The 25,498-nt window shown below is 41.9% G+C and overlaps 1 protein-coding gene across 4 annotated transcripts in view; it reads right to left on the minus strand.

Moving 5' to 3' along the window:
• Positions 1 to 25,498, minus strand: part of PTCH1 (patched 1) — a 117,480-nt gene that overhangs the window by 41,958 nt on the left and 50,024 nt on the right. For all 4 annotated transcript variants that reach the window (XM_035099609.2, XM_035099608.2, XM_035099612.2 and 1 more), the window contains 10 exons: positions 24,859 to 25,048; positions 23,107 to 23,173; positions 22,904 to 22,995; positions 20,479 to 20,677; positions 16,931 to 17,052; positions 14,928 to 15,075; positions 13,659 to 13,790; positions 12,528 to 12,683; positions 3,721 to 3,819; positions 3,115 to 3,240 (listed from right to left, as the gene is read on the minus strand). In XM_035099609.2, the coding sequence (XP_034955500.1) occupies positions 3,115 to 3,240; positions 3,721 to 3,819; positions 12,528 to 12,683; positions 13,659 to 13,790; positions 14,928 to 15,075; positions 16,931 to 17,052; positions 20,479 to 20,677; positions 22,904 to 22,995; positions 23,107 to 23,173; positions 24,859 to 25,048 (1,331 nt within the window). The remainder of the gene's footprint in view (positions 1 to 3,114; positions 3,241 to 3,720; positions 3,820 to 12,527; positions 12,684 to 13,658; positions 13,791 to 14,927; positions 15,076 to 16,930; positions 17,053 to 20,478; positions 20,678 to 22,903; positions 22,996 to 23,106; positions 23,174 to 24,858; positions 25,049 to 25,498) is intronic.

Raw genomic sequence — 25,498 nt, forward strand, 5'->3', positions numbered from 1 at the left:
CGTCGCAGGGATTTGAACCGCTGACCTTCTGATCGGCAAGCCCAAGACGCTCAGTGGTTTAGACCACAGTGATTCAGAGCCCATAGTAACAGAATTAGAAGTGCTATACAGACAGAGAAAGGGAGAAAGAATGGTGGGGGTGAAACAACTGCCTTTGCTACTCCGAGGGGACTCCAGAATATGAGCACAGGCTCGCAATAATTAGAAGAGATCTCAATAAAAACCTGACTTAATGCTATGGATTATAACTTCTTTTCATAGCACTGCTTTACAAACCACTGTAACACACGTGTGTGTGTGGTGTGTGTGTGTGTGTGTGTGTGTGTGTGTGTGTGTGTGTGTGTGTGTGTCAGCCACAATAGTTGCAACACGTATTAAGAAAAATTGTAATTCTTGCTTCCTCTAGTTAGGTCAAGGGTCAAGTAGAGTGAAAAATGATTGGTGAGCCAGACAGAAAGGGAAGAAAAATGACTGCTGAGAAAGTACAGTTACCAAGTCTTTACCAAGGTCAGAGTGAGCTATAAATCCTCTGTGTTGGAGCTGTGCCAGAAGGAAAGCCTCCCAGAGCTCTTTTCAAAGAACTCTTCCCTAGCAGTATCCATCCGTGCTTTTTAATTTTGTCTTTGGAAAAATATAAATATCATGATTATGACTATGAAGCAGAAAACACGATGAGGGCACATACACATATGCGCGCGCGCACACACACACACCCTCCAAAAATGTTCAAGGTGACCGCTAGTATTCATAGAACACATACACACTCTGCAGGTGGCACAAGGGCTCTGTTGAAGAGATTTTGGATCCAAAAGCATCAGTCTATACAGGCAGCAGCTTCTGTTTTATCAGCTAATGGAAAGGAAAGAACTTCATGTATAAGCTCCATTCCTCCACTTCAGAAGAAATCGTGATGTACGAAGAACAGACACGAAAGCATCATGTTAACCACATGAGCATACTCTAGTCCCAGGAAAGAGATTTAATTGCAGATTCAGTATTTGACACTTTTATAACGGAAGAGTCAATTCAGAGTCCTTTCACACATTATAAATTAAGCCTGATTTGTATCAGTGCTAACCTATACTTCTGGAGTACAGATCTGAGCTGGGTGAAGTGGGAGAAGAATATCCACAGAAACCTCCGCAAGCCCAGATTTCTACATTCCCAGACAGTGCACACTGCTTAGCACAGTTGGAGAAGAGCACTCCTGGAAAAATGCAGTGCTACTGCTATTACAGTGTTCTGTAACAGCAGGGCTTTTACACAAAGGTGTAGTCTTCAGAGTTCATGCATTCAATTCCAGTGCTAAAAAGAATGTGGCATGTTCTCAATTGTTTAAGGAGAAAAGGGGGTAATGATCAATGTTGTTTAGCATTCTATAGCAGCTGCACCCTTTGTTTATCCAGATACAATGCTTAAGCATGGTTTGTTTTTCTTTAACTATGGTTACATGTTACATCTGAACAACTGACATATGGTTAAGGATTAGCTGCAACCCAGGATGCAAAGCCATGGTTTGAAGCACACATCACTACTAACTACGGTGAGGCATTACTTCTGCACTAAGTAGGAAGCAATGAATACCAGAACAATCTAAACCATGGTTTTATTGTCTGTGTGCTTTTAACCAGGGTTAAGGCAAACCCTTGGGTTGCTGCTAATAATTTGGGGTGCATAGTGGCCCCACTTAAATATAACTTAAGTGATAGCTGCTATTATTACATGAGCTACATAACTACAACACATGATTTCATCTCTGGTGGACAGCTCCTTTAACTGGGCGGACAGCTCCCACCAGGAATCAGTATCAAAATACAGTGGAACCTTGGATTGTGGACGTATTCTGCAGCACCGTGTCTGCGCACACGTGTGACGTGAGTTGGTGCTTCTGCGCATGTGCAAGGAGCAAAACCTGGAAGTAACCCTTTCCGGTACTTCCGGGTTTCCCACGGTATGCAACCCGAAGCGTTTGTAACCCGAGTTACCACTGTACTACCACAGCAGTATGCAAAGAGCTAAGTGAGTAAACAAAAAACCATAAACTTTTCTTTGCACAGCCTATATATATATATGTTTTTAAAATCCTATCTCTCACCTATTTTTCTGAGCCTAGCAATGAAAAACAACAGTTATAAAATATGAAACAATCCAGGAGTCAACCAAACCATAAATAAAAATAGCATAAAAAGGAAGGCTGATTACATAATAACCATCAGAACTGAACATCAAAATACAGTACAATCACAACTTACATGTGTTTAACTTGTGCGCTTTCAACTTTGCATGGTTGAAGGCTGGTTGAAACTGGGCAAATGAAATGCACACAAGTCAAATTAAATACACGCTTTAAAAGCTCTTTTTGCATTGGGTTTTCTCAGCGTGGACATAACTTTCAAGTTCTCTCTGCCTTGCTTATCAGGCATGTCCCGCTCTCTCTCTAAAAGCACTTTCCGGGGGGGGGGGGAGAGACTCCAGAAGGGTAAGGATGCTCGCACAAGAGTGCTTCAGGCACATTTGTTTTAGCATATATATGTTTGCCATCTTTGGAACATAAGCCCTGTGCAAAATGCGATCATACTGTACCATTCCAAAGTGCCTTCTGTTACAGAAAAGCTCTAGCCCCAGTTACTGCCAAGCATGCTTTGTGTCACTGAGGGATCTGCAGTAGGGTCGCAGATGAGAATCACAGAATGCATGAAGGCTAATCCCTGAAACAATGATGTTTCATGAAGGTTTTTCCAAGGGCTGAATCAACATCTTCTCATTTAAGACTGTACCAAATTTCGAATGAAGGCATTGTGAAATAAGGGCAACATAACCGCCAAGTGCATTTTCTGTCCACCGTGTAAATGAAAACAAGGACACTCTGTGAGTGACGCACCTCTAAGATTACTCTAGGTGCCTACACTAACACTGACAGAACTGTGATGAGGATTATTCTCAACCGAGAAAGAACCACCTGATGAGTTAATTGCTGGTGGGAAGTTCTGTTCTGTTCTTCCAAGCACCATTCCCTTGGAACACATGACATCTCAGATGCAAACATCAAACCACAGTCAGCTTAATGAGGATAAAGAACAATTCCAGTGTTAGCAAACAACTTCATAAACTTACTTGGAGTGAAAATGCCCGTAGAGCAGGGATGGGAATTAAGGCAGCCATGAAGAATGCAGTAACATTACTGATGGAAGTAAGGGCCACACTTGCCCCAGTGCGTTTCAGACATTCTCCTGTCCTGTCCTAAAAAATACATATAAAGTTGTAGAATACCATACTATTGCATACTGGAAATACAGACCATTCAGACAGACATGCACAGTTATAGGACACAATCAATATTATCCATAAAAAGTGGCAACCTTAGTGTATTCTTAATGCCATACTGGCATTAAAAAATACATGTTGAAAATAAAATTCTGCAGCACAGTAGATTTGGCATAAGCTATCCATCAGTTATTTCACAAGACTCAATCTAGAAAATGAGTGCAAAATTTATCCAGAATGATACATTTTCATCTGTATGAAGCTACAGTATTTGCTACTGTGAATGATATGAAAATAGATGTTTTCTTGTCGCCAGAATATCTGATCTAAGAAATTTCACTTGGGACAAAAAAATTAAGAAGGCATTATTAATCCTGGTTACCTGCATTACTAATCATACATACGCCTCTAGCTCAGATCTAGTGGTTTGCATTGTCCCAAACAACTGGCTATTACCTCAAATGGAATTCTCTTGTTCTGCCCAGTTTCGCTAAATGCATGTGCCAAAAGGAAGACATCGTCTACACCAACTCCTAAAGCAAGAAAGGGTAAAACCTGCACAAAAAGGAAAGAAGAACCAAGTGTGTTTATAGGAGGCTTATGGCCCACCTGAGTAATTATGACCTGCCAGCAAATTTGTTCATGCAGATTTTCTGTTCCCCCCTAATGCTTGATACATCCCTGATACAGAAAGCTCTGTTCTTTTTGTGCAAAATCCCAAAATGAAATTATAGGGCCCTTTTCGGCCACTTGCATCTTGTGGGATGTTTCTTTTTTTTTATAATTATTTTTATTAAAGATTTTCTTAGATTACAAAGGTAGTGCAATGTCTCGGTTTTTTTTTTTCATGCATCATTTTTACACATCAATTTTTAACTTGTTGAGACATTATGAGGAAGGGGGGAAAGGGGGGGAAAGAGGTAGGTGGGATGGGGAGTTGGGTGTGGTGGATTGCCGATGTTTCTGTTTTTCTTGATATGTGTAGGGGTTCGGCGTCAGCGTCGTTTGTGCAGGTTCTCTGTTGTTTGTTCGTGCTTCTTTGTTGGTGAGAGAGGTCAGGATGTGTCTTAGAATGTGGTTGTTTGTTTATGGTTGGCTGTGATGATCCTTAATTTCTTGCGTGAGTGGGGAGGGAGGGTGTTTTGATCAAGTTAGCCATATTGATTTGTATGCTGACGGTAAGTGTTTGTCATTGTCCTGTTGGGTTGTATAAGTGATGAAGGGGAACCATACTGGGGTGAAGGTGTCTTCTTCTGTTTGTCCCCGTGTCAGTTTCAGCTTACTGGTCAGTTTTTCTAGCAGGGCTGTTTCCCATACAACTTGGTACCATTGGTCCAAGCCCACTCCCGATAAGTCCCTCCAGTGCCTGGCTATGATGCTTCTGGTTGCTGACAACAGATGGATTATAAGTTCTTTATGATTTGCGTGAGCGTTGTTATCTTGAAAGATATTTAGTAAAACCAATTCTGGGGTAATTTCTAGCACTTGCTTAGTTATGTTACAAATTTCTTGCATGGATGTCTTCCAGAATGATTGAATTTTAGGGCACTCCCACCACATGTGGAGGTACGTGCCTGTGGAAGTGCATCCTCTCCAACATTTTGATGAGATTCCTGATCGTATTAGTGATAATTTTCGTGGAGTCAGGTACCATCTGTGAGTTAGTTTCAATGAGAGTTCTTTTCTTTTCATTGATATAGATTTGAAAGGGGGTTTCGACCACATTTTAGTCCATTGGGTAGGGTTGATTTCATATCCTATGTCATCCTCCCATTGTCGTTTTATCTTGTCCAGGGGATCTATGGGATTCTGAATCAGTATCTTGTAAATTGCAGATACCATCCCTTTTCCGTGTCCTTTTGGCAATTGGAGGAGGCTTTCGAAAGCTGTCAGGGGTCTAGTTGCTGCTGGTTTTACAGTTGGGTTGTTCAGAAAGGCATGTAGTTGATGTTGTGCTAACCAGGACATTGGGATGTCTTCTAGTTTGTCCTGTATTTCTTGTGGTGACAAAGGTTTGTTGTCTTTATAAAAGTCTATTAAGCGATGTAAACCTTTGGTTTGCCAGGTCTTCATCTGGAGGTTTTGTGCTGCATGATGGAACAAGGGATGGTAAGCCAGGGGAATTAATGGGGATGGGGATGGAGATAGTTTACTAGTTTCTGCTTTCCATGCTTTGAACATGGTTTGTGTGTATCTGTTGAGTGTTGTGGGAATCTTCCTTAATTTGTTTGGGAGAAATGGATATGCTGTGGTGCAGATATTTTCAATTGAGTCCCTCTCCAGATGTACCCATTGTTTTGTCTCGTCTTGTAGTATATATGGGATTATATGGCGTATTTGGTTGGCGTTGTAGTATGTTTCTATGTTGGGGATTCCCCATCCTCCTACTGAGGTGGGGAGGTGAAGGTATTTGGTGCCAATCCTTGGTTTTTTATGTGAGAAAATAAAAGAATGTAATTTTCCCTGCCATTTGCGAAGTTGGGTTGGGGGGATCCAGATTGGGAGGGTTTGGAATAAGTATGTCAGTTTTGGGAGGGTGACCATTTTGACGATGGCTATTCTGTCTGAAAGAGTGAAACTCATACTGTCCCATTTCTTTAGGTCTTTGTTTATTTGTCGCCACATGGGCTTGTAATTATGGAGGTATAATTTATTGAGGTTCTTGGTTATTTGTACCCCTAGATATCTGAATTTGGTATGACAAAGTTTTATTTTGGTGATATTAGTAAGTTCTTTTTGGATATGGGGAGGGGTGTTGAAGCACATGGCTTCTGATTTTCCAAAGTTTACCTGTAGGCCCGACACCATTGCAAATGTGTTGAGTTCTCTGATTAGGGAGGTTGCTGTATTTAATGGGTCTGATGTTGTGACCATCAGGTCATCTGCAAAGAGCCCTAATTTATAATTTTTGCCTTTTATTTCCACTCCCTTGATGTCTGTGGCTGCTCGGATTCGGATTGCTAGGGGCTCCAAAGCTAGGATGAATAGGAATGGAGACAGCGGGCATCCTTGTTTTGTGCCTCTTTGAATTGCTATGGTGTTTGAGTCCATATTATTAATTCTGCATTTTGCTGAGGCTTGGGAATATATTTGTTTGAGGATTTGTAGGAAGTTGGGGCCAAATTTCATGTTAGTTAGTACTGCTAATAAGTATTTCCACTCCAAGCAATCAAAAGCTTTGAGGATATCTAGGGACATAATTGTCAGTGGAAGTTTAGTTGCCTTACTGTGGTTGATTAAGTTTAGTAGTTTCCTGATGGGGTCTGTAATATTGCGACCAGGGACGAAGCCAGTCTGGTCTGGGACTATTAAATTGCCTAGAAAGATTTTTAAACGATTGGCCAATATTGATGTGAATATCTTGTAATCCTGATTTATTAATGAAATTGGGCGGTAAGATTCTACTTTGAGGTTGTCCTTTAATGGTTTTGGGATGGAGACTATTTTAGATTGATTCCATGTTTTGGGAATGAGCCCCCCTTTCATGATATCATTGAATAGGCGTATCATGTAGGGCATCAGGGGTTCTTTGAATTTTTTATAGAATTCTGCCGTGAAGCCGTCTGGGCCCGGGGCTTTATGTGGTTTCAAGTTTTTAAGGACCGTATCTATTTCCTCAGGGGTGATAGGGCTGTCCATAAATTCCTGTTCCTCGTTGGTTAAGGTGGGCATGGTCAGTTCTGCCAGGAATTTTCTAATTCCCTCCTCAGTTGGGTTGTGAGAAGTGTACAGATTGGAGTAGAATTCTGCAAATTCAGAGGTTATTTCTTTCGGGGAAAATGTCACGTTGCCGTCTTTTTTGGCGATGCAGTGTATTCTTGTTTTAAGTGCTTTTTTCCTGCATCTATTTGCTAATAGTCTGGAGTTTTTCCCTCCATACTCATAGAAGCGCTGTTTAGAATATAAAATATTGATCATTGTTTTGTTGATTTCTAAGGAGTCTAATTCTCTTCTCTTTTGTTCTAGAAGTTTAAGTAGTTTTTTGGAACCTGTTTGTTTGTAACGTGATGAGAGGGCAGTGATGTCTTGTTCTATTTTGTTAATTTTTGAAGAGGTTTGTTTTTTAAGGAGTGCTTTCTCTTTTATGCAAACTCCTCTGGTCACCGCTTTCATAGCGTCCCATAAGAGGGGGGTATTTATATTGTCTACATCATTCTCCTTAAAATAGTTTTGGAGAGTTTTTGTGATACTTGCTCTAATTTGGGTGTTTGTGGTTAGAATGGGACTGAAAGACCATGATGGAGTAGTTTGCGTTTCTTCACCTATTTTAACAGTGACTTCTACTGGGGCATGATCTGTGATTTTGATGCTGCCTATGTTTGTTGATTCTACCAAGGGGATCAGACCCTGTGTGAGCAGGATGCTGTCCAGTCTGGACGTTGTACCATGACGTCCGGACTGGAATGTGTGGGTGATGTCTCCCGGGTTGTGTTCGCCCCAAATGTCATAAAGACCCCTGTTTTTTAACATTTTTAGTAACTTGTAAGAAGCCTTAGTTGTTTGGGAGGGAGGGTTGAGGAGGGTTGCCTGTGAGTTTACAGGATGTGTGTTTTCCAGAGTTATGCCCTTAATATTTAAGTTAAGGTCGCCTCCTAGAATTGCTTCCCCCTCAGAGAAAGAAAGGAACTTGTTTAGTGTTTTTTGAAAGAATTCAAGTTGTCTCGAGTTAGGGCCATATAATGAGCCGATTGTCAGTTTAATTTTGCCATCTAGTATTCCTTTAATGAAAATGAATCTACCTTTTTTGTCCTTTAGGACTGTTGTGGCGTTGAAATTTAAGTCCCTACTAATTATTACAGCTACTCCGCGGGCCTTTCCTGAGCCTTGTGCTACCCATTGTTGACTAAAACGAGGGTCATTCAGGAGTTTGTTCCCTTTGGGTGGGTTGTGTATTTCTTGTAGGAAGGTGATGTGTGGTTTCATGGTATTTATGTATGAGGTGATACGTTTTCTCTTGATTGGGTTTCCCAGCCCCCTCACATTTAGTGTGATTGCTTTTAAGCTAGCCATCTTGTTTATTTATTCTGTAGGATGGTTCCTTGCCAACCCGTTTGGGTTGTCCTATGTCCCTCACTTCGTGTCGTGTATTGAACCATTGGAGTTGCGCTGACTTATGATGTGGCAGGTGGGGGTTCAATGGGATCAGAATTAGAATCGGGTTAAAGAGTGGGAGGTAAGTTATAGAGGGTTTCCTATATGTAGTTATATAGGTGTTCGTTTGGGGTATTTTGGACCTTTTGGCGATTAGCCGGTTGGTCCTTGGTCTCGGCTGATGTGAAGGGCTGTACTCAAGGACAGGCCTTCCCCTTTGTCGTTTGTGACAGGGGGTGATCAGCGAGACGGTGTAGAGTGGTTTTATAATGGTAGCGTCAGGTATAAGGTTCGTGAGCAATGTTGCCAATGTTAATAGCAACATCACTGATGTGTTAGAGTGTGTGTATGTGTTGGCGCGCTCTGGTGCCACCATGTTGTTGAATAGGTATCATGTTTTAGCCTGATAGTGAGTTGTGTTATGGATGTTGGGGAGTTGTTTTTCTCTTGTTTGGTATGAAAGGGATACTGGAGATATAAGTTGTGGTTGATGGGGAATGTGATTGAGGTTATCTGGACTGGTGTTGGGGTGGGGTTGGGATGGGGGTAGGTTCTATGGAGGGGTGGTGTTGGGTGGGATATTGATGATGTTAGTTATGTTCAAGGCCTATGGGGAGGGGGGGGAGGGGAATCACCAGTCTTGCAGTTCGAGATGTTTTCCAGTTGCCTCATTCAGCTATGGTTGTTGTTGTAGTAGCAGTAGTAGTAGTAGGGTTGTTCTTCAGTGATGTTTTGGGTCGGTTGATCATGGTTTGGCGTCCTGTGGAGAATGTTCGGTAGAATGATTTTGTGCGCGATGGTAGATGATTGAATCGGCGAGTCTTGACGTATTGCTTCTGTTGTCTCTTTCCCCTCTTTACTTCCATCCATTCATGTACTGTTGTTCCATTTTCTTGATCTCGGCTGTCACTTGGTAAGTCTTTCTGTTGCTGGTTCGATGGAGGGTCGAGCCCAAGGTTCCTCAATAGTTGTTGGGTTTCCGTTTCGTTGGTAGCCATGTATTGCGTTGTATCGGTTGCCACGATGAGACGGAAGGGAAAGCCCCAACGGTACCGAATCCCTTTCTGCTGAAGAAGCTGAGTGTACGGACGTAGGCTTTTCCTCCGATTTAGGGTGTCCTGGGATAGATCTTGCAGGACCAATATGGAATTGTCTTTGTATCGGAGGTTGGTTGAGTTCCTGAGGCTGTTCCATATCTCCTCCTTTTTTCTGTAGCGTGAAAAGCACACTATGATGTCTCTTGGGTGGGCACCAGGTTTTGGCAGAGGTTTTAGAGCTCTGTGTGCCCTTTCCAGATCGGATACCTCGAGTGTCAGATTTGGGATTGTATCTTTCAACCAGCTCACAATTAGGTCTGCTGGGCTTTTCTCCTCAGCTTTTTCTGGGAAGTTGCGGAAGCGGATATTGCAGCGTCTGTTTCGGTCTTCGATGTCTGCTTGTTTAATTCTCAGTTCTTCGTTTTCTCTTTCCAGTTCGCACAATTTCTCATTCATGCGTGTGGTTTCATCCCGGTATTGCTCTATTGTTCTTTCTTGCAGTTGATTCTTCTTTTCTAGAGCTTCCACTCTGGAGGTAAGATTGCTGATTAGTAGCTGTATAGGGGTCGTTGCGTTTTCCACTGCAGCTTCCAATTTACTTGTCATCCTCTCTTCCATTTCTCTTAGGTGTTGTAATATTTCATCATTTTGAGGAGGTGTTGCGGTCTCAGTGTTTTTTGTCATCTTTTTAGTTGGTGACACCTTCATCTCCTTGACGTTTTTGGTTTGAGGTTTGTTTGGCATTCTCTTGGAGTGGGACGTGTTGCGATTAGAAGTTATGGCGATGATGATTTCTGGGTGTTGGATAATGGATTAATCAGGCGTTGTTGACTGGTGGCTTCTGCAGAGCGTTCAGTTTAGGCAATCATTTGTGTCATGCCTTGGCAATGTTATAAAGACTTCTCTGAGGTTGTCGTGTTCGCCTCAACAGTGCTGTCAAAGCGGTGGTCAGGTACTCAGAGAGGCGGGTAGACCAATGGACAGATAGACAAAAAACAAAAAACAAAAAACAGGTGAGAGCAGACAAACAAACAGGTGGGGAAAAGAAAGAAAAAAGAAGAAAAAGGGGGGGGGGTTCAATTCAGAGACGAGCAAAAGAGCACTCCAGCAAGCAAAGAAGGTATAAAACAAGAGTAGGGGTGGGGGGGGGGGTGAGAAGTGAGGTAGGAGGGGGAGATAGGGAAGAGATGATTAAAGGGGAAATTGAGTGACTGGGAAGGGGTTTAAGGGGAAGGTTTATGTATTGGAATGAGGGGAATAAGATAAAGGTAAAATAGGGGTGTTTGTTGTAGAGGGAGGTGATAGATGGGAGGAAAGGTTTCCCTATTGGAGACAAGTTGATAAACAGACTAGATGGAGGGGTTCGATTTAAAAAGAAAAAAAGAAAAGAAAAGAAAAGAAAGGGGGGGGGGAGAAGGGACCGAAAAGGAAAGAGAGAGAAAGAACAGAAGACAAAGGTGGAGGTGGGAAGTAACAAGTGGAATGGAAGGTAAAAATAAGGAGAGGCTATGTAGGGAGGGTTAAGTGTCTGGGGAGGGTTTTAAGGAGTATTATGCAGTGAAGAAGAAGGAATAATATGAAGCTAAGGTAAAAAAGGTTAGGAAGGGTAGAACAACAGCTTTAAAAAGGTAAAAACGTAGTAAAAGGACTGGGAACTTGGGGGGGGAGAAGACGTTGGTATTGTCTTTGTTTTGTTATTTTTTAAAGGATTGAAGTGTATGCAAAGAGTGGGTGGAAGGTGGAGGGGGTAAATGGTAATAATACTAAGATATAGGTTAAAGAAAACAATTAAATAAATTATTATTATTAATAATAATATATATTTTTTTAAAAAAGGGGGGAAGAGAAGGAAAAAATATATATTTCTATTTATTATTTTTATAGGGGAAAAATTTTTTATAAAAAGGGGAAAAAGGAGAAAAGAGAAGTATATATATAACTTATAAAAATATTTAAATATATATTACAAATAAAATCTAGGAAAAAAAATATTTATTTATTTATCTTTTTTTTTAAAAAAAATTTTTTTAAAAAAAATAATTCAATCAAAAAATAAAATAAATTATTATTATTATATATATATATATAGTTAAAAAAAACAATACTATATATATATTATATATAGAGAGAGAGGAAAAAAAAATATATTGAAAAATATAGGAAAATCGAGGCCTTTCCAATGGGCCTCCCTCTGGGCTCCTGGCACGCTAGACGGCGGGAAAGTGGGCTCAGGTCGGGCCTAGGCCTAGTTGCGTGTCACCTCGCGGCCTCAGTCCGTCCTACCTCTCCCGGGTATCGGCAGCTGTAGCGGCGGTAGCGGCGGCTGCTCGGCGACGGGACAGCTATGTTAGGACCTCTCTCCTTCCCCCCGCACCCCCCGCTAGCCCTTGGGTCTCCCCGGACCCGGGGCTCCGAGCAGCTGGGCGACCTCGGTGCGGCAGCGCAGCAGCAGCAGGGAGGAAGGATGGCAGGTCCGGGGCTCCACTTTCCAAGGGGCTCTTCTCCCTCTTCAGATCTAGCGCGATGGCAGTGGTGGCGGCAGCGACAGCAAAAAGGTCGGGGCTGTTAATGGCTCCTTTTCTTTTCTTTTCTGTTTGAGGTCCCGGCGTGTCGCAAGGTGGGAAATCCCAGGCCTCTGGGCTCTGGGGTTCCACCTAATTAACAGTTGACGGTCGGTCGGGCGCCCTCGATTTTAATCTGCCGCGTGCGCTAGAGTGGGGGGGCGATCTCTCGGCCAGTCCACTGGACACCCCTCGGCACTCACGCGACAGCAGCGGCGATCTCGGCGGCTCAGGAGCCGTTTGGGCAGCGCAAACACTTCGGCCGCCTTCAGGAGCTCCGTGGCGCCGTGGCGCCCACCATTTTTCCTCGTCGGAAGTCCTTGTGGGATGTTTCTACCTATGTATATATCTATGCTGAAACTACAGTTCTACTATTTGCTTAAAATGCAAATTCAGTCTGCGTGCTGACTAACCACAGGTTATTCTCTCAGCTTAAACTTATGAAATGTCCATTGCTTGGCATTCTAGCGCAGGTACAACCCCAGAGCTCTTTACATTCCAGCCCCTTCCCTCCCCCAGTGATTCAACCTGGCAAATAAATTGACCAAACTCTTAATAACAATTCATTCAGTACCTGAGTTGTGGCAGCATTAAAGGAAATCCCAATCAATGAGCACAGCCCCAATCCTGCAGCTACGGAGAGTGCAACCAACAAGACTCCTGCCAGCCCCACGGCACCCTGGGATTTAGCACAGTCCCACCGCAGCATGGTTAAACAGGCATAGGCAAGCTGAAAGCAGAGCAAAAGTTGGTTGGTTGGTTGGGTTTTTTAAAGCAAAATTTCAGACAAAGCAAGCCACATTTTAACATTGCCCCTTTCTAGCCAAAAGTTTCGCCTACAAAATACACTTTTACGGGACACAGATATTGTAAGGCACAGTTTTGAGCCAGAGCAACGGTCCCTTCTCCTCAAATACTGTCAGAGAATCTGAACCATAGCTGCCAAGTTTTCCCTTTTCTCGCGAGGAAGCCTATTCAGCATAAGGGAATTTCCCTTAAAAAAAGGGAGAACTTGGCAGCTATGGTCTGAACTCAGATTGACAAGTCTCAGGCAAATGCCTTTCTGCTAGCAAAGATGGTTTAACTCAGGGGAGCAGAACATTTTCCAGGTCACATTCCTTCTTCGGCAATCTTGGGGGGAGGGGGCTACATGCCAGTGGCCGCCATGGTTTGGTGACAAAACTGGGTATGGCCAGAGGGGAGAGTGACTGTGACCTACCTTTGTACAGAAGGCTGCATTCCAGTCACACATAAGCCAGGGGTTCCTACACATGTTTTCCCCCTCTCCCTCCACTCCCACCCCAACTTTGTCCATCCAGGTAAGCAAGAGTCATTATCAGAGTTCACAGACACATTCCAAATCGATAAAAGCACTCAAGGACTGTATAGGAAAGAGCCAGCAAGGCATTCATCCTGGAGAGAAAGGGGAGTTCAGAGAGCCAGATAGTTCTAGATAGTTTGTGGCCTGAGGTTCCCCAAACATTGGCTTACTTAGTTGAAAACTGCAGAGATCAAGCCTGTGCTCCATCCTATGTGTGTACTTTCTCAAATGAGCCACGGGTTCTCTTAAGATACGGACATGAAGGAACAGATTGCCCCAAATGCAGTTTTTAACGTGACTGCAGGAACGCTTTTATGATGGGTTGCTTTAAAACAAGTCACAGGAACATTATGAAGAATCAAAGCAATATTGTGTTCATTTTACCATTAATAGGTAGCCGCTGGCAACTCTGATAACGCTGACATCAGAAAATGATTTTAGGATGTCTTCCAGGGTAGTTGTAGTAAAGGAAAGCACCTTCTGTGTAGAGTTTTGTGCCACACTCTGATGGACGATCTGTGAGAAGGAGATGGGAAGAGAGGACAATACAATGCGTTCCTGCAGGGGATATCATTTAAAACCAGCTTTTATGTTTTTTTGTGTGTGTGTGTCATGTTATTAACTCTTTGTTACATAATTGCTATACTTGGTAGAGAGGCTCAGCAAGCTGCTATAGATCAAATAAGATTGTGTGCCCCAGAGGAGAGGAATATGGCAATTTATTTGAAATAGTGAAACTGAAGACGCTTCACGCTCAGTCTCCTCTGCTTCCCCCACCGTCTATTTTTTTTTTTTTGCTCTCTCGATCCAAGAGTCTACAACTGATTTGTTGTTATATCAGTTGTGCCTCTAATCTAAAACAACAAATTCTTAAGAGCAATCCTCTCTTTCTTCATTGGCTGGGCACTTTAGAGAGGTCACAAGCAGCTTAGCAGAGGTCAACCCCTGGGAAACAAAGGCCAGATAATGTCACATGACCTCACCAATGGGACTGCAGCTGTGAACAGATTCTATGGCTGGCTAATGTGTTCCAGACACCTTTGCTGGATAACCACACAGACCAAGTGTTTTTAAAAGCCAGCCAAGCTCCTTAAAGCTATGCCAGTTCACTGCCGGATCAGCAAATCAGAAGAGCGCACCAGGATTTAAAATTCACGAGTGAAAACAAATGCTGTATGTCTCTTTAACGTCACTCACAACAGGCTGGCAAATTCATCTAGACTGAAAGCAAAAAGGCAAGTTTAAAACCCTTTGCTGTTCTAAAGAAGCTACTGTTCTAAACAGAGGGCACACTTATCCCACAAGCCAGTTCTACTGTCTGGAGCTTCAGTGAAGAAGTATTCACTGCCATGGATGCTTTAGCTGAGATTCCTGCATTGCAGGGGGTTAGACTAAATGACCCTTGGTGTACCGTCCAACTCTACAGTTCTATGATTCTATGAACGCTATGGACCAGGGATGAGGATCCAGATGTTGTTTGAGTCCAGCCTCCATTAGCCTCTGCCAGCATGGTCAATGGCCACGAATGATGGGAGATGGACTCCCAACAACAGCTTTCCCATCCCTTCTATAGACCATGGACATTTGCACAAGCATACTAGGATTCATGGAAAGCCAACCAGAAATGGTTCACCAGGTAAGTTTCTATTTTACCTCAACATACATCCTCTGCCAGGCTTCCAGAATTGCAGCTGCTTTGTCTTCATTCCAGTTGATGTGCGAAACATACTCATACCCCTTGAAGTGCTCGTACATTTGCTTAGGAGTCATTAACTGAAACATGGTTTGTAAAGCCTGGGCACTGCAAGAGGAAGAGAGGTGGGAGTTTAGGAGGAGGAAAGGGTTTAGGACAAACATTTTAAACGAAGACATTTTCAGTGCCTAAAACGAACATCTTGAAGGGACCTTTGGGTTAGCAAGATTGGAAAAGATCTCTGCTTGAGACCTCGGAGAACTGCTGCTCATTGGAAAAGCCTACTCAGTAGCAAGTGGATCAATGGTCTGTCGAAGCAAAAGGAGGCTTTGTGCGTCAATACGCTTCACCTCATTTCTGCTTTATTTTCATTAGTGTTGCTTTATTGTGACTGTAAAACACCTTGAGTGTTTGTCAAAAAGCTGGGAAATAAAATAGAATAAAGTCACAAATTATCTTTAGGCTCTGATAGCCACTTGCTTAAAGTGAAATTTGTAACAAATCCTCCGTAAGACAGGATCACAGACTCCTGGGGGGGGGACCCTTTTCTTTTTTGGCTTTTTTATTTATTTAATGCTGTAACTATAAATATTCGTTGTTGTTCGGATTTTTTATATTAATATTGATATATGTGATTTATTGCTTTTAAACATTGTGTCGTTTTAAAATAATTTGCATTGTTCAATGTCTCAAATTCCTTTTGGAGAAATAAAGATACACACACACACACACACACACACACACACACACACTGGTACACATGCACTGGAACTTACAAATATTGTGAGCTACTGATCAATTTCCCTACTGCCAGAAGGGCCAGCTATAGTATTATTGGGGGTCACTCTGTTCCAGGGACTTGCCGATCAGAAGGTTGGCGGTTTGAATCCCTGTGACGGGGTGAGCTCCTGTTGCTTGGTCCCAGCTCCTGCCCACCTAGCAGTTCGAAAGCACGTCAAGTGCAAGTAGATAAATAGGTACCGCTACAGCGGGAAGGTAAACGGCGTTTCCATGTGCTGCTCTGGTTCGCCAGAAGTGGCTTAGTCATGCTGGCCACATGACCCAGAAGCTGTACGCTGGCTCCCTATAAATAAAGCGAGATGAGCGCTGCAACCCCAGAGTCGGTTACAACTGGACCTAATGGTCAGGGGTCCCTTTACCTTTTTAAGGATACATCAGTGAAGACAGGACCTTAAACCAGTCCCCCAATTTATATATATATGAGACAGAATACATTTAAATCATGTAAGGCCCATGTAAGTGTACCCTGGGCATACAATGATGAACATCTGAAGGAACAAAAAATTCTATTTTCCCAGCTGAATTGCTGAAAATCTTTCCATTATTAGATGGTGAAGGGTGCTCTCTGGAAACTCAGTTTCCATAATACATTACTTGCTTTTTTCTTCTCCTGATCCAAACATACATACATAATTTTATTTGAATGCCACCTTTCCACAATTCAAACCATGCTCAAGGCAGCTTACAACATGGGAAAAAAAACATATGCATTTTTGCGTATGAAACAAATACAGAGGCTTGCTGCTACAGAGACCTTATGAGTGAAGCGTGAGCAAAAGCACTGTGGCTTAAATGTGAACTGCACTTTTATTACAATTTTGTGTCCTTCCAAGTTGGCTGAACGCTATTCTGCTGAACCCGTAATAAAACAGTAACTTTAGATGAGCCACACACAAAGTGGAACTGCATTGTACAAAAAGGACATATAACTAGTATAAACTGTCAAAATGTTCAAATAATATGTAGAAAGAAAGGTTACTCTAGAAAGCAATTAAATTGTCATGGAAACACTCAGGAAGAAGATTTCTTTCATCATAACCTACCATAGACAACCCAGCTTAGCAACACCTTGCCCACAGGTGCCAAAGGTTTTCACAAGAATTTTATTTATTTATTAAAAAGAAAGAAACAGGATATATGAGACAAGGCCATTGGTATTTACCTGACAAGTTTCCCAGTACCATTTTTAACTGTGCCACCAATGATCAGCTCTTCCTGCCAATGCATATATTTTTTGGATAACCCATAGCATCCACCACTTAAAACAAGGGCCACGTCTAGAGGCTAAAAGGCAAATGAAAGATGTTACAGAACCATAGGCCAATAAGAAAGCACAAGACAATAAAATAAAACAGGACCACTAACATGAATTCAGGGACTCCCCAAAGACAAGTTTGCTAGTACACAGAAATCCTGCAGCAAGCTCTGAAAGGGTTCAGGAGCATACTTGCACTGTAAAAATACTTCATATTTACATGGGGTTATGTTCCGGGGATTGTGCCTAAAGCCAAATTGTGTCGTCAAAACCCCTTGTGTTCAATGACAGGTGAGATTGACAAGGTCATTTTTCAAAGGAACCCTGCCCCCTTTTATTTATTTTTCACTTTTTATTTGCCACATGTGTAAAGCTGAAAATGTACAAGTTAAATCCACGCAAGTTGTGGGTTTATGGAAGAAGCACATGTCGAAGACATTGTCTTTCAGCCATGATTCATTTACATGGCGATGTACACCCAGACTGGATCTTAGGCTTCTAATAAGTGTCAGGACTAAATAACCGTCAGTTATCAAACTAAACATAGTCCTTTGTGCTTCTCCCTCCAGTAAACACCCTAGAAAAATACAGTTGCCGTATCATCTGGAATACCCATTCTAGTATCCCCCTCACAGTAACACCAGAAATGATATTTGCCATGGAAATGTAAAGCCTGATCACACTATTCTTTAATTCAGGCAAAACTCCTCTTGAAGTTGTATAATTAATGGTCAGTTGGAATGGACTTGGGCTGGCCAACTGACTCAGGGAAGTGTAACAGATCTTTAGCACTCTGAACCCCTAGAGAGGTGAACAGAAACAGAACTTTGTTCTTTAGTATATATTTTGCTCCTTTGGGTGCAAATGTGCCGGTGGTGGGTGCAGCAACTGGGGACTCTCAACCGAAAAAGAAAAAGAAAACGTTGAATACTTCATTTCCTTGGTAGCTCCCAGAAAAGGTAGAGAATATGACCGAAACTGCCAGAACATTCTCCATTTACTGAGGGGCCAAATAAGAGCACGGTTCTTACTGTTTACATTCATATACCTAGGGAGTGAAGGAATCTGTAAGGTCACATTCCTGTTGCCTTCCATGGAGTATAGACCTCTGACACTGGACTAAATTGCTCCTGTCTCTAGTCTGCAGACCAAACAAAATCTGGAGAACTGGAAGCAAGGGAAGACCCCGTTTTGCCTTGCAGCTTAGTGACCACAGCAAGGGAGTTTATTCTAGAATTCAGTACAGCTCCCAGTATCAGTTTCAAATCCTATGCATCTATGGGCACATCAGTATTCTTTTGGGGCCTCTTCCTTTTGATGCCCCTCAAGTTCTCCTCCAGAAGAATAAATCTCTGCAATGGTGTGCATTGCGGGGGGGGGGGGGGCTGCAGTAGGAGAGGGGCAGAATCAGGCGAAACCGGCAGCCCACCCTAGTGTGAGTGGAAGTGACTTCTCTTCACACAAGGGGAGCTCTGGATCCAAGCTACTAAAACCATAAAACAAAGTCAGTTCCACAATCATAGCTCAGTGAGAACTGAATGCAAGACAGTTATTTTTAACATGCACTACGAATTTGGGATTCTTTCAACCTATAATGCGTGCTTTTAAAACACATTCATTCTCCTCCCCACTTACCCTCTCTATGTTCATACACATATGCATGCAAATTTCAAACATTACCACTTATAATTTAAATCAAAAGCAGCCTCTATTATAAAACATGTTCCTGAGCCAAAATAGAGAACCAATTCATAGGAACAGTTGGAGGAAGCAATAAACATTTCACATGGCACTTAGTAGACATAGCTGGTGAACTGCCCTAGTGGCCTCACGAATCTAGTCACTTTGATATCCTAGAATCCCTTGCTTTGCAGGAGGGCATAAACAAAGCTGAAGACAGTACTGCATGTCACTACAAACAGCTGGTAAAACCAATCCTCCCAGGAAGACACTCATATGGAATAGTTTCATCTCTTTCCCAAGACTGCCTACTCCAGTGATGGCGAACCTATGACACGCGTGTCAGACATGACACGCAGAGCCCTCACTGCTGGTATGTGCCCTATCGGCCCATTCACGCTGTTGTTGTCCCCCCCCCCAAAAAAATTGTTCTCCTGCTCCTCCTCATGCTACAGCTTGTCTCAGCTGTTAAAACCCGGATCCTTTTGTTGTTGTTGTTGCTGCTGTTAGCCAGAGATTGGTTTTTAAACCCTTTCTGTGCTGTTTTTTTCTGGCGCTTTGGCAGATGATGATTGGGTGTAACAGCGTTCATTTTTAAACCCGTTCTGTGTTGGTTTTTTTGTCGCTTTGGCAGACTATGTTGGTGCTGCGTGTTAGTTCCAGCGAAGGTATTATTCATCATTTATTTCTGTTCTCTTTCTCCCCCCCCCCCAAAACGCAGCAGCTTTGAGGCATCCCCCCAAAAAAGCAAAGCAACTTTTGCACCCCCCCAAAAAAACCTCCAAAACGTTGGTCAGCAGCTCCCCCCATAAAGCTCAACAACTCTGGGCACTTTGTGATAAATAAGGGGTTTTTGGTTCGGTTTGGTTAAATAATCAGTTTTTGGTTTATTAAATACAGTTATATATTACAATTATACATTTTTGTTATTTAAACTATAAATATCGTGAAATTATGGTTTTTTCATCGAAGTGACACACCACCTGAGTTATGCTCGGCTTTTTGGCGAATTTTGACACACCAAGCTCAAAAGGTTGCCCATCACTGGCCTACTCCCCCACTCGCTCTCTCCTTCTATCATGCCCACATTTGAAAATCCAAAAAGCATAATGCATATTCAGGAGAAAGCCGGGAGCAACAAGCAAATGAAGATCTATGGAGACAGACAGAAAGCAGTCTGCAACCCATAAACAAATACATGCAATGGAAATTCCAACAGGAGTGCTAAATCAAAATGCCGTGAAGCCATGGTTTGTTTCACATAGCTGAAAGGCGTTCTTAAATAAAAATCTTCTCTCTGAGGATGTGAAACTCTGTAAACAAGACTGTTCAAGATTGTTCTGCCCAGGTGGCAATGCCAGCCATTTATGTATTTGGCACATTTGCACACCACTCTTCTCCTGAGGAGCTTAAAGTATCACGTCTGAATTCCACTTCATCTTTTTGGGGTTTTTTGTTTTGTTTTGTTCTGGAATCCATTTTATGTTTTGTTTATCATATCTTCATTTGCTTCCAGGTTTTTTACTCTTCATCCCAATCACATCATAATCATTTATCTCAAGTTATCATGAGGTAGAGACACTTAAAAAAAATCAATATGAAAGCTGTTATTACCAGATTTCTAAGAACAGTTGTAGTAGGCAACACACTGCCCACATGTACCTATAAAATTGACTTTCAGGAGGGTTAAATTGAAATTTATTTTTGAGGATTGTAGGGCTCCACCATTCCTTCCACGTTTCCTGAGTTAGCCAACAAAAGCCAAACTAACTTACTTTGGTTGAATTTTTGTTGGGCGCTGTGATAGGACAGTCAGGGTCCTCAGGATTCAGGCAAGGTCGATCCATATACCCATGTCCAACGTCTGCCTTACTTAACATTTCTTCCCAGGTATCTACTTGCGAGTTTATTTTCTTTAACTCCTCCAAGAATTCTAAGGGGTCAAAGTTGGTCCACTGCAAATGGGGTTTCCCTCTGGAGAAACAAAAGAGTAGGAACATAATGGTCAAAAAGGCATCGGCAACCTTCACATTGACTCACAATATACACCTCTCCCCCTCCCACCCCTCCTTATAAACATCAAAAGCCCAAACTATGGATATAATTCACCCTAACATGAATTATATCCTATTAACTGAGTAGAACTTACTCTTGACTGTGCCTATTTTAAACTGTGCTACATGTGATATCAATTCTTCAGTAGCCACTGTTGAAGACTGTTGAGAAATCATATCTTAGGGCCGGTTTCAGACAACAAATTCCTTGTTCATGTGAATAGTCCCGCCAATCCCAAAATAAATGTTTTTTCTGTAACATCTGAATGGGGAGGTTACAAATATTACCTAAATGCAGTTTCTAAAACTGCGATGACACTTTTGTAGTTGGCTGTGGAATTACAGACACTGAGGTTGGCCAATATTCTTTGATATCTAACTGCCACGTCATGTTGGGCTCGTGTGTGACCAGGGGTGTTCAAATGGACAAGAAATTTAATATCTGATCTTGCTTTTCGATACTTTTAAATTTGGGATTACTGACTTCTTAAGTTACTTTTAAAAGGAGAAAGAATTTCCTATCACATAGGAATTGCTTGCCTCTGAATACATGTTTCATATGTAGCTAATAAATAAGGTTCTCACTTTTTTATAATTAATAGTTACTGTGTTCCTTCAAACTCTTGTTAACTTAGCAATCGCCTGAGCACTAGCTGCTGCCACCATCATGACTGTCTTTCTATTTCTCCTACCTCCAGTTTTCGTTTCATGATGTTGATAGACTATAAAGGCTTTTGGCTGCCTTATTTTGCGGTTCAAACTACTGTATCTGCTTAACCAGGCTTAAGTCATTATTCAAACTCTCCCAACCAGAAAACACAAACCCCCTTATTCCCCCATCTAAAAACAAAACAAAAAACAACCCTCTACACTGAAGGTTAAGAGATGGCCATTGCAAATTGCTTTTACAGAGACATGCAAACCAGGGCAAAGACAATAACACAAAAGCTAGGTCTTGCATAATTAACCAAAAATGTCTAAACTGATTAAAAATTAACTCTTTGATGGGCGCATTACATTACATATAACAATCTTTCAAAAGAGATACCTTATGCCACCGAACAATCAGATAAACAAAGGATTAGTTTTTTCCTGAGACTATTATTTTTAATTCAAGGCGACAATTCACATACTTTCAGCCAAAGAGAATTGTCGGGCCATCGGTACTATTGTACGTTAGAATTAAAAACAAGGAGGGAACAAAGCTTATTTCCCTCAAAATAACCTTTGATGCTGCTGGGACATGCATTCTAAAAGTATGATGGAAGTACAGTAGCTTGAACCCAAGATTCAGATTCAGTGCATTCAAAGGCATTTGTTTTCAGGACGGTGAATGTGTTATGAAACCATTTCCACAACGCTTAGAAAGTATCCCTGGCCTTGCCCCACAAAGACAGAGCTGCTCTCTCTTATTTTCCTCTCCTTTCTTTTCTTGCATGGGAAGAAAGATTAGTGGTTGTTCTCAAGGTTGTTGGCTTTTAGAAGATATTTGTGCAAAAATGTGTGAAAAGCTGAAATGTGACAGCACACTTCATCTGAGAATAAGCACTGCAAAAACTCAGGACATCTACCAGGAGACTGATTTTCCAGAAATATGCATACTTGTTTCCTTTCCACAGCAAGCACCTTAAGACACAGGGCATACAGATCTTCAAAATGACTGCAGAAAATAACCCTGGAAAACAACCCTCAATAAAGTTCAAAACTCAATCACATCAGTGTCAATGCTAAATTGGTTGTTAAAGAGCTTGCAAATAAAAATTTGTCTGTTCAGATACTATTCATAAGCTGGTCCATGGTCTTTGTGGAATGGCTCTGTCATGAGGCAGCAGCTGCACGCCTGGAGGAAGCAACATCTGATCCAGGATCAGATGCACATGGGTGGTGAAACTTTCGTGAAACCGCTGCGGCTGTACCCGGGTCTGATGTTACTTCTCCTATACAACTACATTCCTGCAGATGGGAGAGTCTTGTCTGAACACGCTGTTTGTCCTGTGACTCCACCTCCATTATTAAGACAAAACCCTTGTCAAAGTCGCATATATGATACTGTATTTTGTTGCCAGTGCAGCATAAAAGCAAATCATAATAATGTGAAAGGCTACCATGCAAGAAACAGGTTTATATTGTAGAAAACAAAACTTACGGTAGATATGCAGTCCCCGACTGTAACTTTGCACCCTCCCAGAAGCAGTCCAAAGGTGTGATAATTAAACAAGGGTAAAGGTGTTCTATGATCTGTCAAAGTTAGGAAAAAAAGCACACGCCCAATTAAGAAACGATAAAGAGTTCAATGCAAAATTATTATTTACAGAGGAAAGCGTGCAGAATACAACATATTATGTGTACCTTGTCCATGTAACCTTCTGTGATCGGTTCCCCTGATTTATGGCATAAGTGTTCCAATTTCCATTGTCTGTAAAAATTAAGAGCAAATCACATCAAAAACATAAATACAGACATTTATATTTTCAATGTCACCCGTGTAGATGGTACACCTTTGGGGGAACTGTAAAGCACAGATGAAGCACTTTTAACTCCTAAATAAGGGGGCTGTTGTGCAATCATCAAAACAGGGCAGTTTTTGTTTGTTACAGAGAATGCTACTGTACTTTGTAAACAGGCCTTGAATTGTGCAGGAATGGTTGGGAACACTATTTCTGGATGTGTCTGCAGTCAAGTATTCCGTCCAATGTGGTAGGATTGCCTGAGGTCCAGCTCCGAGGGTCTTCTGCTGGTTCCCTCCCTACGAGAAGTGAGGTTACAGGGAATCAGGCAGAGGGCCTTCTCAGTAGTGGCACCCTCCCTGTGGAACACCCTCTCTTCAGATGTCAAGGAAATAAAAAAAACTACCTGACTTTTAGAAGACATCTGAAGGCAACTCTGTTTAGGGAAGTTTTTAATGTCTGATATTTTATTGTGTTTTTACTATTCTGCTGGGAGCCACCCAAAGTGGCTGGGAAAACCCAGCCAGATGAGCAGGCTATAAATATAAATATAATAATAATAATAATAATAATAATAATAATAATAATAATAATAATAATAATAAAGATTATAGTGGCATATGGTGTTGACTTCGTTGTTCAATCAATACATCACCCTTTGGAAACAATGAAACTGACTGCACATACAGCCCTCTCTCGTTTATCATACACGAACTTAAAGACTTTTGAAAAGCAAAACCTGGAATACTGTACTGTAGACAAAAATTTTGGAGTGACTATTATGTTACCAATTGGTGAACACTAAGGACTTTTTGCTACTTGGAAACCCATTAGTGCGTCAGGCAAAATTTATGCTACACATTTATCTACACTGTATCGAAAACCGCTTCTGACTTTGAAATATGACAGACTGTAAATGCCTCAAGATTAGGTCCAAACCTGTGCTATTAACCTTAACTAAAAACTTTGTTTAGCATCACAGATTTTCATCAGGCAATATTTATAAATGTCAGCAAACCAACAAATGAAAAAAAAAACACCCAAATTAAATAAGGGGGAAGTTCTGTTTTCATTTATATCAATAGCAAAACTGTATGAGTACCATAGAGGCATGCGCGATTATTTTCTGAAACACCTTGTTCAGAGTAACTTCAGACATGTTAAGCTAAGGTCAACACCTGGAGATTCCAGGGCTAAAACTAGTTCTCGAGGGGCTGCCTATCCCCTTTCCCCCATTGCCAACTGAGATGCTAAATAGGAACCAAGAAAGAGGCATCTGTGGCTAAAAGAATTAGACAGCCACTGTGAGGGTGAAGGCACCGGCCCATTTCCGCTTGCTTCCTTCAAAGTGGCCCTCCAGGAACATGAGTTGCTGGGAGGGTTGTAAATATTGAAAAGCAGATGTGCAAGTCCGCCACAATTCCAGTTACTGTACTCCCAACTGCACTGCCGAAAGGGGAAAGCTGCACAGGAGAGATATACAGGGTTTATGCACATCTGAAACTTGTGTTATCTCCTCTGCATGGATTTGGCTTCACGTGTTCACAACAGGAGAATTCAAAGTGGGACCACGGCACTCTGGCACCTCCTCCCAAGCTATTCTTAGTTCTGGGAAGTTAAAATAACATAGCCTTTTCTCTCCATTCCACCTTACCTGTTGTACATATACACGTGTACCCTGCTGGCTTGAAGTGCGGAATCAAGGTGCTGTCGGAGTGCTTCTGCTGTGAGCACATTAGCGCAGTCCTCTTGCGGTGTCTGAATCATGAGTTGGGGATTAAACATGGCCTCTTCTCCAATCTTCTGGCGCGTGTAACTTAACTCCCGACTCACTCGTCCACCAACTGACAGACAAATATTTACAACCTGGGATCAGCCAACAATAACTTACTCTGGATTCACATTCTAAGAGCTCACAGGCCACCAATAAACTTTCCCATATGCATGGAATGTTCTGCAGCCAGTTAAGAACTGAAGCAATTTTAAAGAGAGCTAATTTCATGTATAGTGCAGCAAAAAGACAAACATTTCTCTTTATATAAAAAATAAATTAATTAATTGTCCCTACTTCACAAACAGAGGTGTGTGTTAAGTTGATTCCTGCTAGACACATGGTCTTTCAGTATCACACCAAAATTTCCACATGTAGAAAGTTTATTAACAAAAGGGGGGGGGGGAAGGAACCTTTTCCTTGCAGACCAGACCAAATATTTCTCTGTTACAATTTCTTGCACTTGTATAAACAGTCTGCTGCAATGGCACATTTCAAGATAAATGACTTCAATTTACACTCT

Source organism: Zootoca vivipara, chromosome 11 (genome assembly GCF_963506605.1).
Source record: "Zootoca vivipara chromosome 11, rZooViv1.1, whole genome shotgun sequence".
Lineage (NCBI taxonomy): Eukaryota > Metazoa > Chordata > Lepidosauria > Squamata > Lacertidae > Zootoca > Zootoca vivipara.